General features: G+C 41.1%; 2 protein-coding genes across 11 annotated transcripts in view; one reads left to right on the forward strand and one right to left on the reverse strand.

The window, feature by feature from the left end:
- Positions 1 to 3,359: 3,359 nt before the first annotated feature.
- Positions 3,360 to 17,746, reverse strand: part of TRPM6 (transient receptor potential cation channel subfamily M member 6) — a 121,737-nt gene continuing 107,350 nt past the window's right edge. For 8 of the 10 annotated variants that reach the window (XM_023752366.1, XM_023752367.1, XM_023752368.1 and 5 more), the window contains 3 exons: positions 14,797 to 14,848; positions 8,184 to 8,290; positions 3,360 to 5,214 (listed from right to left, as the gene is read on the reverse strand). In XM_023752366.1, coding sequence (XP_023608134.1) covers positions 5,081 to 5,214; positions 8,184 to 8,290; positions 14,797 to 14,848 — 293 coding nt within the window. In that variant the 3' untranslated portion in view covers positions 3,360 to 5,080. Of the gene's footprint in view, positions 5,215 to 8,183; positions 8,291 to 8,310; positions 9,572 to 14,796; positions 14,849 to 17,746 lie in introns of those variants that run through there. The other 2 variants (XR_002828733.1, XM_023752369.1) reach the window with 2 other exon arrangements.
- LOC102420635 (transcription elongation factor A protein-like 8) lies at positions 10,812 to 11,660 on the forward strand. The gene has a single exon (XM_006086812.3). The coding sequence runs from the start codon at positions 11,141 to 11,143 to the stop codon at positions 11,492 to 11,494; it is 354 nt and encodes a 117-aa protein (XP_006086874.1). The 5' UTR covers positions 10,812 to 11,140; the 3' UTR covers positions 11,495 to 11,660.

Raw genomic sequence — 17,746 nt, forward strand, 5'->3', positions numbered from 1 at the left:
AATACATAAACAAAAGAAGAAGCAGAGACTTTAGGTTGAACAAATTCACCGCTACAAAGATTCCGAGGGACTTAGAGGATTTCCAAAACGAGGCAACAAACACTGTGAGATTTCTAGGTCTTCCATAAAGTAACACAGAACTAGGTGACTTTAAACAAGACAAATGTATTTCCTCACAGTTCTGGAGGCTGGGAGTTCAAGATCCCGGTGTTGGCATGTCTGGTTTCTTCTGAGGCCTTTCACTTTGGCTTACAGACAGTCACCTTCTTTCTGTGTCTTCACATTATCCTCTCCCTGTACCTGTGTGTATCCTACTTGCCTCTTCTTTTAAGGAGACCAATCATATTGGATCGGGGCCCACCCTAGTGACCGCATTTAACCTTAATCTTCTTGAAAGACCTTATCTCCAGATATGGTCACATTCTGAGGTACTGGGAGTTAGGATTCCAACACATCAATAACGGAAGAACACGAATCAGTCTATAACACACACTAAGGGTTTATTTTGGTTACCAAAGCATCCCAAGGCTCTGTGACCTCTTAGTTGGTGACCAATAGGATACGGAAGAAGATTCATTAGAAGCCAAAGTGCAACCACGTGATGCCAGGATGACTGATTCCCCCAAACCCCTCCAATGAAGGCAATTGTTAGGTCCACATTTGGACAGTCATTAACCTACCATAATACCTGCAAAGACTTTATGACTAATTCAGAAAATAAAATTTCTATAGGTTCACAATCAAAAATAATCACTAGAAGATAAGAATTCTAAAGGAAGTTGGTTGCTGAAAGATGCTGACAACCTATAGGCCAACATTTTCTATTACTAATTATTTTGTCAGCCCCATACTGACAAAATGTCTCTCCATTCACATTTTTGTGAAACATCCAGCTTTACAGGCACCAAGATTTTAAACCTGCTCTCTTTTCATATCCCAAAATGCCACCAATGATGGCACAAACTTTGGTCTTTATTTCGTCTAGAAGACTTTCTTTGGGCAGACGATGGCAAGAGAAATTAGCTGGGAAAACCTAAATCCATCCAAATAAATAAATAAATAGAGACACTGTGAAATGGTGAACTTCCTGATTTTGAATTATTTAATTAGCTTCAAAACAGAAAGGGAAAAACAAGCTTATTCCCCTCGGAAAGGAAGAAATAGCAGAAACTACTTTTGTGTTTATACTGAAACAGGTCCACTGAGCATCCTCTGTAAACATTAAATAATGATCACATAGTATAAAAAATGAAAGCCCTTATTATTTATTGAACTGGATCCCATGCTCACAAGAAGCCTCTTAAATGAGATTCTCAAAGGACTTTGTAAATGCTCTCTTATTATTGTTCACTTTTGTTTGAAAAGGTAAGTGTCTCATCTCCATTTCAGAGTTAGGGGGTAAGAGAAAGGTTAAATGAATTACATAACATTATACCAACATCTGCCAAGGATAGAGATGGCATTTGTTATCCCTTGAGGACCAAAAATCCCTCTTTGAAAATTAAGCAATTTAACTAATTATTTTTAGGAGCGAGCTTCATAAAAATATATTTTATCTGTGCATGATGATCTAAAAAGAAGAGTCAAAATTAATAACTGTGCTAACTTTTAAAAAATCAGTGTGGTTTTCAGAATTCCTTCTATTCTATGTACCTACCCATGTGGCTGGGTATTTGAAATGCTATTTAAGTCTCATTTTCCTTCAGAAGCTAACCTCTATGGAATAAAATACTGTTAAGGAAAAAAAATCTTTTCTGTCATTTGACTTTAACTTATGATAAATTAGCTTCAACTAGTTTCTTAGAAAATTGCCCAAGAAGTGACTACAGAAAATTAAATACCAAAACTTCAAAGAGGCAAACACACAGCCTTCAAATTCCGACCTCAGAGAATAATCCTCCCCTTCTCATGCTTTGGAGAAATGTGAGTAAAGAAATCGAACGAGAGCATGGTAATTAACCATCTTTCAAATGACTTTTCTATCAATCTTCTTTTCAAAGGGTAACACAGTGATGATTATTTCTAGGCAGTTTCTGGGAAGTTATCGTCTCATTTCAATCGTCACCAGCAAAAAGGACTCTACTGTGGCATTATCACCACGATGATAAGGGCAAAAACTGGTTGAGAATTCAATAGACAAGGTGTAGGCTGTAAAAAGCTATTTCCTAGAAAATTAACAGAGAGAGATCAAAAGAATTGTGTTGGGTCTTAAGGAATGGGTAATCACTCCCTGCTGGATTAAAAATGCAAATCTGATTTATTACCTAGTGAATGAAGTTTATTATCATTTGAAGATTTTATTATTTCAACAAATAGTGTTAAAAGCTTATTATGTGCCATGCTTTGTGCTGGATTCTGGTGACTGATGGCAAAAGACAACAAGCCATGACACCTGTCATGACTTCCAGAACCTGAGTGGTCCATCTCATCTAAAGCAACAACAACAATCACAAGAAAAATTTGTAAACTTGACTAAATTATTTGGGAGGAAGTGTCAGTCAGTACTTTTTTTTTTTTTTTTTACAAAACCACAGAAAGTAATAACAGGGCAAGAAACACCCAAAACTGTATGTGATTTCATTCCCTAGAGCTATCAGAACTTTAGCATATCATGGGGCAGAAGTCACTCCGGGGAATGTACCACCTGGGAGAAGGAATGCCTGTGTACAGGACCCTCCAGAAAGCACTCTGAGAGCCTGGCTGCTGCCCTGGTCCCCAGATTCAGATCCCACCTGAGAAATGGACTTTGTGCTCATACAAGGGGTGTGCCGTCCGTTTTCTTCTGTGGTTCTTAAAAACACCTATTTACTTTAACTTCTTACTTGGCCTAATTCTCTTATCCCAGCCTGAAAGTACAGCCCACTGACAGACAGGGTACAGGATACACCTTAAGATTCGACATTTGTCCAGAAGTCAAAATTTTTTAGCACTAACCCAAAATCTAAACTTGGAAGAGAGGGAGAGGGAGAGGGAGAGGGAGAGGGGGAAGGGGAGGGGGAGGGGGAGAAATGGAGGGAGAGAGAAAGAGAGAAAGAGAGGGAAGGAAGGAAGGAAGGAAGGAAGGAAGGAAGGAAGGAAGGAAGGAAGGAAGGAAGGAAGGAAAGGGAGGGAGGGAGGGAGGGAATAGGTGAGTGATCTTCATCACTCACATGATATAAAGAAGGCAATAAATATCCTTTGAATAAAACTAACCAAATGAATGAATGAATACATCACCCTTTTGTGATCATGAACACTCCAAGTCAAGATAATCACATTAGCATTTGCATACAAGCAATCCCACAGTGAGCAGTTCATCTTTTTAAATGTTATTCTGGTGATTTTTCTTATTTTAAAAGAAAAGGAAAAAGCACAACACAAAAATTTGAAATAAAAATGTATTTGTTTTCAAGTTCCATTCCAAGTAACAAACAGCTGACCACTGAATCAATGCCTTTACTCTGGCCCTTGGACAGGCAAACTGCCTCTTTCCATAGTTGAACACAGCACTGAACTGAGTACCAATAGATCCCTGTTGATTTGCAGAATAGGATAAAGCAGTTAAGCCCTGAAAAGGGCATTAACACGTTATCCCCACTGCCAATCAAGAAATCACCCAATTTCCTGCCTCCCGCCACCCCCAAGATAAAAATAACATGGATATAAATTAGCCCTTGTGCAACTCACACTTACAAGAATCAGACATGATCCTTGGCAAACTAAATCCTTGGCTATAATCCCCCTATGCCAGGGCAAGGTTTCCCCTGAAGGATAACCTAAGAATGCAGGAGTGTGGATCTAAAAAGCAAGCTGGCCATTGTAAGGCCTAATGATTAAGGTGACTTTTCTCAAACTGAGGTTTGTGGCTGGTTGGTTGGAACACTCTATAAAAAGGAAAAGGACACGCAGCGGGGAGAGGAGAGAGGGTCCCAGCCGTCGTCTCCTCCTTGTGTGAAAGGCTCATGCTTGTTCTGAGGTAGGGCAACCCTGACAGTGCAGAAGGGAAATCACTGATCCCCCAAATGTGCTATAAGGTATAGCTTCCAAGGACCCTTCCCTCAGGCCTCCGAAATGATTACATGTTCTCAGGTCAGCCTTAAAATACACCCAGCACTCATTAAGCCACTGGAACTGTACACTGGAGTGAAGCAAACACCTCAAAGCATATTTTTCATCAGAAACCCGTCTTTCCTCATAGGATCTTTCCCCATAGGAAACCCATCTTTTCCCGTAACGGAGAGTAAGTTAACCTTTAATATTATATATACAGCTTTAGAAAAGGGAGTGGTATTTTAGAGGCTGGCTTAGTCAACTCTCTAACTAATAGTAACCCTGAGCTTAAGAGAAGGGAAAACATTTCTTAATAATATCTAGTTTTGCATATCCCATTCCCCTTAAAAAAAGAAAAATGATGCAAGGGCATTTGTTTATTTCCCTTTCCCCTTCTTTCAAAGAAACCTGAAATGCCCAGGCATCATGTGATTCCCTGACAATACCTCCACCCATCAAGACTTCACCAGAACACTAACTTTTCGCTGGTTGGGCAGTGCAGGCATGTGCTTCAATCTGTGCAAATACACCCTCACTCCATGGTCTTCCTTATTGTTGTTGTTCAAAGCCCCACGCTCTGGGAGAGGAGAAGGGAGGAAGTCCAATAACTTTTTTATGTACATCTATCTACAGAAATACAATATGTGGGTGAGGTGATGAACAGCAGTGGTAGGTTACAGTGTGCACGCATAGTGAGAAAATAAATTATATTTGTCTCCCTGACTCTTTACTGCCAGCATTCTGCTCCAAGGGATCTCAGAGACCAGCTGGCTCCTCCAGGTGTCTTCCCGTGGAACTTGAGGATGACATACGTAGCACCCTGCTCGCAGGTCAACATCTAGGAGAACCCATTCTTCACACACAAATGAGGTCTTTAGGCAAAAGGAGACATGAGGCTCAGGAAGCATGTCCCAGGAGGCATGTCCCTCAGGGCGAGGCCAGTCTGACAGCTCTGACGTAATCAGTGTTACATGTTACGTCAATCAACCTCTGTTACCATAGAGTCAGTTCACGGGAAGGAGGGCAGGGGCGTCATCTTCTTCTCCCCCTTTTACAATCGAGTGAGGTCTTCCGAAGGATTACCACCCCTTTCCATTGCTGGAGGCCCCTCACCTGGTTCTACTTTGCTTTCAAGTCCAAGGGTGGGATTTATCCTTCCAGGGGAATAGTCGTTCCTTTTTAGATCTGCAAGGAAGACAACTAAGATGGTTATGTGGATCCTCAAAAGCATGGTGCTCACACAAACTGAAATGGAAGCTTTCCCAAGTACTCAGCACAGTGCTGCCTCAAGCCACTGATATGTGAAACTCAAACCCTCAACCACGTCCGAACTACCTGCCCCGTGCCCACGTGTGACTCGAACCCCGCAATGCTGTTCTAGGCTTGTGCTCACTGGGGCCAGGGAGGAAAGGTTTGGTTGCTGGATGCAATGAAATGCCCTCTAAGGCACAATCTGGCTAGAATTAAGTGAGGCCAAACTGGAAACAGGGCATTGCACCATTGAACAACAGGCAGGGGCAAGGAGTTCAGCCCAGACAGTGATCTCAAGATTTCGGTAGTCAGCTTTCTACAACAAAGCTGTGCTCAGGGTGGCACTGACTCTGAAAGCTTCTTCCATTTGAAAAGGAAATTAGCAAAAGAAAACATTAATAGGGATAATCTTTGGGGAGAAATGTATGGAAGAAAATGGGCTTTCAATGTATACCATTTTGTGTTATATTAAATCTGTTAGCCTTAAACATATATTCTGTGTATTTTTAATTAAATAGGGATTATCTGGCCTGGCCGGAGTGGCTCAGTTAGTTGGTTGAGTGTCATCCCAAAAGGCTGCCCGTTCAATTCCCAGGGGCACGTATGGAAGACAACCGATCAATATTTCTCTCTCACATCAGTGTTTCGCTCTCCCCCCCACCTCCCTTTCTTTCTCTCTCTCTCTCTCTCTCTCTCTCTCTCTCTCTCTCTCACTAATGCTCTTTTTCTCTATATCTTCCTCTCTCTAAATATGTCCTCAGGTCAGGGTTTTTAAAAATGGGGACTATCTGGACATAAAAATAATGCAAGTTATAGTTTAATAATAGCCAACAGTTATTGACATATCCATATATTACCGCATTCCTCACACCAACTTTATGAGCTGGGTGCTTTATCCCATGTATGGATGAGGAAACTGAGTCCCAAGGTCACAACCTTGTAAGCAGCAGAACTGGAATGTGAGCTCCAACTATCCAGCCCGCGTTCTTTTTTTTTTTTTTTTAATATATTTTATTGATTTTTTAGAGAGAGGAAGGGACAGGGATAGAGAGTTAGAAACATCAATGAGAGAGAAACATCGATCAGCTGCCTCCTGCAACCTCCCTACTGGGGATGTGCCCGCAACCCAGGTACATGCCCTTGATCGGAATTGAACCTGGGACCCTTGAGTCCGCAGGCTGACGTTCTATCCACCGAGCCAAACGGGTCAGGGCCAGCCCGCGTTCTTATACACTATCCTAAACTCTGTCTTTAAAAATAAGTAGATATGTAGATAGATAAAACGTTATCAAGCAAAAAGAAAAACCATCCCTATTCCTGTATTCCAGACTAAACTTTTTTTATTCAAATAACCAAATAATTCAATAACTGAAGATGTTTCTTATTTTCACTTAAAATGTGCTAAGGTTTTGAAAAGAACCATGGATAAGGTCTAGAGATGGAGGAATTACTGAATTACTCAAAACTCACCAGTGTAGGTTTTTAAGAAATGATCTCCCCCTTAATCATACAGAACAGCTAACTGGGCTCAGGGGAGGAAGCAGTGAGTGATGCCTCAAGTCTCCCTTTTCCTGGCTGATCAGATGTAGTCCCTATGTCTCCAAGAATGAGAGGTACCTGGTCCAGGGTACAACGAATGAGGCCTGGGAAGAGGCCCGCGCCTGAGGTACTGAGTTAACGGGCCAGACTCCAGCCTGCAATCACGGGCGACTCGGATACATGTCAGCACCTGCCTCCCACAGGACCCTCAGTCCAGCCCAGATCCTTCCTGGATTCCTTCTGACCAGAGAGGATGCCAGCGGGCAGCTCAGCCAACATGCTAGGGACTGATCTCTTTGCCCAGGTCTGCTGTGTAGTTTGTGAGAGCGAGTCCTGGGCAGCTAGAAGATGAGAGTGACCACCGTCCCCGCTTTGCTGCTCCCGTCTGACCTCCCTACCCCATGTACAACCCCGGCCACCACCTCTGTCTAACAGGCTACTTCTCACCGGAACCGGAAGCCTGCTCCAAATCCCAGTCCTTTGCTATGTCTTGCCCAAAAGAGCATCTTGACAATGTTCTACTTCTAACACGAAGAAGATTAGAAATTGCCCTTTTTTGTTGTAAATTTACACCCACTCCATCCCAAGTTATAATGGACGATGATCTTTTACTGATTTCCAATTCAGGATATGACCACTTATTAGCAGGCAGGAAGGGATACTCTGCTTAAAATAGGTGAAATTCCATTTTAAGGGCAAGTTTGGTCTGATCTACGGAAAACAGAGAGCAAGCTGAGACAGACATAAAGTGTCCCCTCTGAGATTAAAGGAAAGAATGAGACAGAGCTGAGGCTACCACGTGGGGAGCACAGACCTCCAGCTGCTTACTTTTATGTGAGGCACACTTTCTGTGGTGACTATATTGGTTTCAGAAAAAGTGCGTTATATTAGCAAATGATTTAAAATATATACCTGTGTGTTTAAAGTGGCAGGTTTTTGTAGTGAAAGGCACTATTTTAATTGACAGCTGTGTTTCCCTCCGTACCTCACCCTCCCAGCGTCCAATGAGTAAGTAAAAATAGAATAGAAGTCCTGTGGGCACCACCTAGGACCCAAGGGTGGGAAGTGGTGCAGAGACCTGCCTCAGCCCACTTCTACCCCAATTCGTCTGTAGAACTTTCCCCTTGGACAGACCGTGACAAGTGTTGGGCCCAGTGTTTTATCGCATTTTGGCAGAACCTGAAATAAATCCCTGTCCTTTTAATCCCTTTAGAGACTTGAAAAAAATCTGCAGTCAGAAAGTCAGACCTCAACTGCGAAGGAGATAAAAATGTGATTAAGATTTGCTACTCTCTCCCTGGTTACAATGGCTGCTGTGCTATGAGAGCTTTCCTTAGAAAAAAGTAGAACTGTCTGGGGCATACCCGGGAGTTTGAGCTTCCGGCAGCAGGCGTTGCAACGATGTTTTGCAATGAAGTTTCTAATTGCATCTTCCCCTAAGTTGGCTGGTCCAAACACCATTCCTCTGGATCTGGAGGAAATAATCAGAATATCAATTAGACCACAGCTAAGAAAAAGGAGCCCCGCTAGGATTCTCAGAGGTACCGAACAGTCTCCCATAGTAACCCAGCAAACTTGAGGGAGCCAACAAAGAACAGCGCACTTTGAGGAGGCAACAATGTTAGGTTTGCAAATTTAAAATTCAAATGCACTTAAATCTGTGCACTCAACTCCAAGACCTACCGTGAAACTCATTTCAGCACGAATCTGATAGAAGAGTGAATTTCCTACGTACCACGCTAAACCAAAATATACTGAGACCCCTTTTAATGCGTACGGGGTGATAGAATGACAGTAACTGCCCAATGTTCTACTAGAATACCGGAAAGGTAAGGTAGAGAGTTAATTTGCTATTGAACCACACCTTTTAAAAGGATTCATATATATTCTTTCAAACCCAAATGCCTTTCTAAATATGACCATGTCCTGGAAAACAAATGCCAGACAAAACCCTACATCAGTACAACTGGCTCTTTCGGTATCTGCTTTCTACCCTGCAAACCGCTGCGGCTGGGCTCTTTGTGGAAAGACAAGATTGCTGTGGTTTTGTGGAAGCAAACTACATATGCTGCATGTAGGTGACAAAAGTCACAAACAGAATCGGTACATATTTGGCACATTTTGAATGCTCTAATTATAACAGATCCTCCACAGGTCCCAGGACCAGCGTTCATCCATTATCAGATCACGCACACCCATCATTCCTCAGGCTGACAGTCGGCACGCCACGGAACACAGCACACAGAAACACTTCCAAAGGAACTTTTCGAAAGCTAATATTTTATTTTAATGACATGCAGAGTGGAAAGAGCACATGTTAAAATCTGAACTCAATTACCGCTCTTAAATACCACGTCTTAAGAAAAAATTAAAGCAAACTATCACAAAAGGAAACAATAAACTTTGCTTCTAAGGAATGCGGTTTTTCAAAAGGGACGGGGTGTAAAAATGGACTTTTTTTTCCATCCAAGTATTGAAACATTTATCTCAATTTCCACTTCCTTTTGGCAGAATAACAGTAGCTGCTCTGAAGATGTGCCAAGCTCAGAATGAGGGCTGATGTCAGTTTGATCTCGGATTGCCTCTTTGCTCTGAGGCGAGTGGGTGGAGCAAATCTCTTGGGAAGACAAAGTGAACAGGCACCCAGGATTAATTTTCCTGGTCACTCAATCGCCCTTACAAAGGACCGCTCTGGGTGGTATTTGCCCGGCTGCATAAGCTGCCTCTTGTTAACTATTCTTCTTTTTCAGTCCTTTTGGTAAAAAAATAAAAAATAAACACTTCAAATAAGGTGAAACCAAATGTGGCAACAAAAAGTAGAATCACTCGATATTTAGTGCCAGAGCTCTGTGATGCCAATAAAGTGAAAAATGATGGTGGCTTCTTTCAGTCATTAAAATGGAAGAATTCCTTTCATCGTCTCTCCGGCAGGACCCTGTTGGGATATTTCACTCTTGCGCATTCCATACCTGCTACTGCTTTCCTCCCAGAAAAACAGGAAACCCCCAGCTTAGACATGCAACCCTGATTCTCAGATGAAAACTGTAAGCTAAATCATTTTCCTCTATGAGCTCTGTGAAAGTTAAGGCAAAAGAATCAAAATTACCATAAAATGTATCTATTAGGAATTGGCTCCCTGTGCGGGGGACGGGGTCCTGAAGGAGGGTTGTAAGGACATTCATTTGTCTACCCCCTAAAGCATATATATAACCTTGCAATCTCAGACAATGGAGTGTTTTTTTTTTAAATATATTTTATCGATTTTTTACAGAGAGGAAGGGAGAGAGATAGAGAGTTAGAAACATCGATGAGAAAGAAACATCGATCAGCCGCCTCCTGCACATCCCCCACTAAGGATGTGCCCGCAACCCAGGTACATGCCCTTGACCGGAATCGAACCCGGGACCCTTCAGTCCGCAGGCCGACGCTCCATCTGCTGAGCCAAACCGGTCTCGGCTGGAGTTTTTTTTTTAAATATATTTTTATTTATTTCAGAGAGGAAGGGGGAGAGAGAGAAAGAGAGATAGAAACATCAATGATGAGAGAGAATCATTGATCAGCTACACCGAGCCCACAACCCGGGCATGTGCCCTTGACTGGAATCGAACCTGGCCCCAGGACAACATTCTATCCATTGAGCCAAACCAGCTAGGGCTCAGATAACAGAGTTTTAAAAATAAAAATAAATAAATACAGTTGCTTCCCAGGTCTTTCACAGCACAAGACAAGCAGGTGGTGGCTTGATTTCACGTGTAAGGAAACACTAATTAGTGCCACATACACACAGATTTACTGAAGAATATCTCATCATCATTTCAGACTTGTCAAATGCCCAAACGCATCAAGGCAGTAAGTGAAAAGATGCAATCCCAAACTACCAATACCTGAGGCAGCCTTCACCGAGGCTCGTGACCTGAGAAACCAAGAGAGGTAGCCAGAAAGGATTGGGGGGTGGGGGGGGGGGGTGAGGGAGGCCTGATGACTTTGTCTTCACGTGCAAAAGGTTGGGGACAGTTAAGAGGCAGCAAAGACAATATCAGAATCTGCACCACAAAAACATCTTCTCTTTCATGGACCCTCCTCCTGGTGGGCAAGGTGCCATCTTCCCCGAGCTTCAGTGAACTGGGATTGAAGCTGCTTACCCCTGACCATGGTGTTAAGGGTAAAATAAACAACATGTGAAAGCACGGGCTTAAACTGGTGCTGCCCAAACTCTAATGACAGTAAATCAGAGCAGCTCTCTATTGCTGGAGAAGAAAAGTGCCCCGGATCCTTTCAGGATTAATCTATTCAAAAAGGAAATAATAGAAAAATACTCAACATGCAAAAGTCTTGTGAAAAAAATGAAGGAAAAGCACAAAACATGCCAAAGGCCGAGGAAGACCACCTTTCAGAAGATGTACCACAGGGGGCAGAAGGCAACCCTCCGCCTTCCGAAGAAGGTGTCAGCCAGGAAGCAGAAGGAAACCTTAGAAGCGGGCTGGCTCAGCCTGTGCAGGCATTCAAAGAGGACACTCCCATTAGGCATGTGGACCCTGAAGAAATGCTAAGAGGAGTAGATGAGATGGGAAGGCATCCGGAAGACATAAGAAGAGTAAGAAACAAGTTTGTGATGATGCATTGGAAGCAAAGACATTCACGCAGACGACCTTATCCTGTGTGCTTTAGGCCTTGAATTTTCTTTTTTTTTTTTATCTGATAGTAAAACCTGGCCCCTGCTTTCTGTTAGCATATTCTGATGTATCTTTTACCTTCCTTTTACTTTTTTAATATTTTTTTTATCGATTTCAGAGAGGAAGGGAGAGGTAGAGAGAGATAGAAACATCAGTGATGATAGAGAATCATTGATGGGCTGCCTCCTGCATGCCCCACACTGGGGATCAAGCCCATAACCCGGGCATGTGCCCTTGACCAGAATCAAACCCAGCACCCCTCAGTCCACAGGCCAACACTCTACCCATTGAGCCAAACCAGCTAGGAGACCTTTGTTTTACTTTTAATCATCTGATAGAATTTTGTTTTAGATAGTTTCCTTGTTAACCAGCATCTTACTGGATTTTGTAATTTGACCTATTCTCCAGGTCTATTTTTCAATGGGGAAGTTTCATACAAATGCATGAAAATATGTTCATTCCATGTTGTAAAATAACATAAGTTGCAAAGCATATTCAGTATCAGCTCACATATGTACAATAAAAATCCCAAATTGTGTGTGTGCGTGCCTGTGTGTATACATACATACATACATACATACATCAAAAAATTAACTGTGCTTATTTCTGTGGGGTGTGAGTTTTCTTTTTGCTTATATGTATTTTTTAATGAACTTGTGTCACAGACAATTAAACTTTTTTAATAAGTGAGAATGAAATAATTTGCAATCAGCTTATAAGGGCAATGGGGGCACCCAAACTCTTGATGAAATAACTATTAAAATGTAAACCTCAAATCACCTCTGGATCTCATAGCCAGAGGAATAAAGCTGGCAATTATTACAGAAAAATAAATAAATAAATAAATAAATAAATAAATAAATAAATAACAGCAAATCAGCTTAGGATCTTGTGAAAATTCAGATTCAGATTCAGGAGTTCTAGGGAGGGCCTTGAGATTCTGCATTTCTCACAGTGTCCCAGGTGATGCAACCATGATTGGTCCGTGGCCCACGCTTGTGCCGCCAAGGTTTATTAACACACCGAAGGCATCCGAAATGTGAGCCTCACTGAACTAGTTCAGTGCAATCTGCCAACGTTGCAAAAAAATAGCACTTCTAGTTATCTTCGCCATGAGGACCAACTGCACCCAAAGTTAGGGGACCCCACAAAACCAGGCATGCCATGAGGATGCTGTCCTATTAGGTTCCAGAGTTTCTCTCCTCGAGTCATAAAAATAAAGTCTGCCATAGACAGAGGGTCCCAACCCTGTCTGTTAGATTCACATGAGGAACTTTTAAAAGAATACAGACATCAGGGCCCTCTCCTCAGAGATTCTGATTTGATGCCAATGCTGAGCAGCTTATTTTTTAAATTTTCCCAGGTGACCTTAATAGAAATTGAGACCCACTGGCCTATAGAATGCAATTAAGTACTCGACTGTCAAGTGGGATAATATAATCTTAGAATTCTAAAAGATAGCACTATTCAGGTCATATTAAATGACATATCCAAAGGTCAAAATTTAATAAATGACAGAGTATACAAAAACTTGGTTCGTGATATGCGCAACTTTTTTTTCACTGCAAAATTATAAAGTACTTATGGTACCAGGTTCCTACTACAAACCCTTGAGCACACAGGGCTGCTGAAGAAATAATATTCTTCACTAGTAACACTTTCACTCTGCTAAAGTGAAAAATAACAGAGCCTTTATCTGTACCCTAAAAGTCACAACATGAACGGCATGGTCAGACAGCATAGGAATTGGATGCAGAGGAGCAGCAGGTTCACCTTTATTGTTTCCAGCTCCCACCTCATACACAAAAGTAGCTAATACTTTTAGATGGGCCTCTGCATAGAAGCTTACAGATCAGACCATAATTAAATATACTTTTTTACTGATTTTAGAGAGGAAGGGAGAGAGAGAGAGAGAGAAACATCAATGATGAAAGAGAATCAATCATTGACGCCCCCTACTGGGGATCAAGCCCAAAATCCAGGCATGTGCCCAGATGGGAATCAAACTGTGACCTTCTGGTTCATGGGTCGATGCTCAACCACTGAGCCACACTAGCTTGGTGAGACCATATTTAGATTACTCCATAAAGCAGTAAATATTCACAGTATGAGACCTATGGGAGGGAAGTAAAATGTTCAAATTTAATTTTATAAGATTTACCACTTATGCAATTATATATTTTTTTTAATTTAATTTTTTTTTTTTACAACCCAGAGCCAAGTATAGATCCTTGGGACAACTAAGAAATAAAAATGTTGTATGTTAGCAGTTCTCCAGTGTGGTCTCGGGTCAGCAGCACCACCAGAATCATCTGGGAATTTGTTAAATTTTTTGGCCCCACCACAAACCCACTGAATCAGAAAATGGGCTGGGGAGGCCGGAGGCTGCAATCTGTGTTTTAACAAGTTCTCCTGGTGATTATGATGCAAGCTCATGTGTGAAAACCACTGTCGCCTGCCATACTGATCAGTCCTTAACACCATCACTTCTTTCTTTCTCATCCACCTTTAACAGAACAACAAAGCCTCTGATCCTCTACTGCCAAGTCTTCCCAAAAGTCTGGTTAGGGAGTAAAATACCACGGAAATTCAAAGGACAGGCAGATGACTCATCTTTCCATATAATTTAAACTTAGCCTTTAGTTAACAGACAGTCTGATGCTCCATATTTAAGCCCTAGTGTTCTGACCCCTCACAGACTTGCCAGTACTGAGTAGCGCACTTTCTGCCCCAACCTTCATTTTACAGGCATGTGATGGAAGACGCTGCCCATGAGAAGATGCAATGGCTCTATTGTGCGGACAACAAAGGAAACTGTGCTTCTCCTATGACATTAATTGTTTTTATGTCAAAGCCTAGAAAGGCTGCACTAACCTGTATTTCTCTCTTGTCTGGGTCACTAGAAAACTCAAAGTCAAGTCTGCAACAAAGTTCTAGCTACTGCATTGGCCTTTATAATTTCCATTTATGTGTACTAACTTAACTCCAGATTTAATCTTATGTTATTTCCATATTGTCTTTTCACCCCCATTTCCTAATCTATGCTTTCTTTAAAATCTTATTGTATTTTGAATCTTATTGTATTTTATTGTATTGTAGATAGATAGATATATACAAATATATACATACACATATATAACATAGAGAATAAAGAGATGAATATTGATAAAGATATATAAATAAAAGCAGCCTCAAAATCTTCCTAGGATCTAGGCAAGAAATATAAATTTTAAAAATTATTTTTAAAAACCATGCACATTGTTAAAGGCAATTTTCTAAAAGATAACATAATAAGTTAACTTACTGTTTGTCTTCAGGTTTTATAACAGATGGATCTGTCAGATTTTCTCCAACACCTCCAAGGAAGAAAGAAAATTCACTTAGCAAATGGGAATTTCATTTTCTCAGATTTCCAGAAAATAATAATCAAATTTTAATACTTTCTTTAAACCTCTATCTACCCTGTAATCAATCAAACAACATGTGAATTAACCGTACTATAAAAATTGTCTAGGTATGTGGGAAAATTTTAGTTAATGCTGTCTCCCCCAACCTCCTCTTAGGCTATTATAAACTTTTAGGCCCCAGTGAATGTTTTAGGGGTGTGTTCACAGTTATTGATAGCAACACCCATCATTCATTTACTACTTATATGTACCAGACATTCTAATTTTATTTCCTCTAATTCTTAGCAATCATGAAAGAAAAGTATTAGCATCCTCATATCCTCATTTTACCAATGAGTATGTTGATGTTCAAAGAGAATAAGCCATGTGACCGAGGTTACACTGTCCACCTGTGGTGCCAACAGGACTGAAGCTGAGCCAGAGCTTGTGCCTGGTCTCCTGAAGGAGTCCATCGGTGCTCGGCAAGGTGCAGGGCGCTGTGCGGTTCTGCAGGTACAACCTCTGCTGCATCAAAGATACCCATCAAATGCTACATATAACATTTTAAAACAGTAGGGTCCAAATGCCCCCAGATGCTTGATTTGGGCTGCTGCTTACACCTGTGTTCGGTTGTTAAAATTCTTTGGGATATATGCTTAATACTGTGTGCATGTTCCTGAATATAGTTTGTTATTCTTTTTTTTTTTTTTAATCCTCACAAGAGGATATTTTTCCATTGATTTTTAGAGGGAGTGGAAGAAAGAGGGAAAGACAGAGAAATATCAAAGTGAGAAAAACACATTGATTGGTTGCCTCCTGCACACACCCCAACCAGGGCCCGGGCTGGGGAAGAGCCTGCAACGGAGGTACATGCCCTTGACTGGAATCGAACCTGGGACCCTTCAGTCCACAGGCCGACGCTCTTATCCACAAAGCCAAGCTGGCTCAGGCGGTATGTTATTCTTCAATGAAATTTACCTTTAAAAAAAATGACACCAATGCATAAAAGGATAATGTAAGTAACTTAAAGCTAATATTTATCAAAACAGAGATGGATCAACACCCAAAGCGAATCTGTTCTAAAAAGGGAGTGGTGAGGAAACTGATTTCCAACACAACGATGTTTCCCAGGCAAGCTGATCAGACAGGTGAATGCACCCCATGGGCACAACTCAGAGATTTCTGAGATCCTCCTCCAATCAGCACTTTGCTTGGAAAAAACCAACTTTGTGGGAAAACTATTTTTAAAATATTATAAAATTTATAACTATTTTTAAAAAGTTTTGCTATATTCTGTATGTTTTAGCCTATTCTAAAGCCTTCACAAGAGAACATAATCCTTACAGTTTAGTGACCTTTCCCTAAAACACTGATTTCCTTAGGAAAATCACTTATGTAAGTACGGGTTTTTAAGCCTTTTTTCACCTAACCCCCTTTTTGTTAGTCTGATGAAGCTAAGGGACCCTTTTCTCCATATAATGTTTTAAAATGCATAATTTAAATCTATAAGATTACAAAAGAAACCAATGATACTGAAATAAAGTTACCAAAATATTTTTAAATTATTGTACTGCATACATGTGCTTTTTTATATGTTAAGTAACAGAATCTAGCACAAGTCTAATAACTGTTACACCATCCAACAATAAATATGAACAGTTTTTTGAGATATCTGCCAACACATGTGCCGTGTTAATATCTGTAATTGTTCATGCTAATACCACCATTATAATGAAAGGAAATTATGCATTTCAGCTACCGGTTAGTGAAAATACAGGTGCAATTTTGTTTTCCAAAATCAGAGTTCACAGACCCTCTGAATTCCATACAGGGATGTTTTAGAACCCTAGCATGGAGTCTCTTTCTACACTGGTTTTGATTAGGGAAAGAGAAAGTGAGGCTGACACACAGGCTTCAGGGCAAGTGCGCACAATGTGTTTGCTGATATGAAGAGCCCAGCCTCTTCCTAAGTGCTTTTCTTTAAAAAGTCATAGGCAGTGGCTGGGCTCTTTATACCTCTCTTATTCGGGTATAAAAAGGAACAGCCTAGGGGACCCTGCTTTTTGAACTGTGTAGTGAATAAACAAAAAGACAACCCAACTGATATCACAAGTACCACCAGTAGAGAGACCAAAGGCTACAAATCCTTTCCATGTTAAACTCAGACCTAACTTTGAGCCTGAAAATTCCAGAGCTGATGAAAGCTGTAGAATGATATCTGAGTAAACTACAAATTTAAGCTGGGAATACTCACAGTGCCTGAAGAGGGCATATCAACTGGGGGGAAACGGAAGCTTTATAGGGAAAAATTGTCTACCAAAATCACATCAGTTCCTGTTGCCTTTAAATCTTGTTGCTTGTTACATAGGCGGGAGGTCAAAGGATCTGGTTCCACTCACAGTCACTTCACTTTCTAGGTGGTGACCTGGTCACCCGGGTTAATCTCTCCGAATCGCAGTTTTGTCATCTGAAGTGTGAATGATATCGAGCCTTATCTTATGCTAGTAGGGTTACTGAGAAGATTAAGTGAACTAAAACTGTCAACTGCTAAAAACTGTCAACTGCTATTTTTATTATCTTAATTCTATAAGGACATTTTGTGAAGTAAAATTCTATTTCTTTTATCCCATTTCCCTAAAGTACTGTGTTTTCTAATGAATAAATTCCCCTGTAAGAATGAGGGTTCTATATCCACAAAACTTTATATCCCTACACTCAATCTGACTGTTCAAAGCTTGACTATAATATATTTGAGGGCTCCCAAATGGCAGACAGGGCATTGCAATGTGTGACAAATAGAGAGCAGCCCAGAGGACCACTCACGCTACACCACCTGCGCCACCACCACCTACCCTGCCTCTCCTAATA

The sequence above is a fragment of the Myotis lucifugus genome, unplaced genomic scaffold (assembly GCF_000147115.1).
Source record: "Myotis lucifugus unplaced genomic scaffold, Myoluc2.0 scaffold_31, whole genome shotgun sequence".
NCBI lineage: Eukaryota > Metazoa > Chordata > Mammalia > Chiroptera > Vespertilionidae > Myotis > Myotis lucifugus.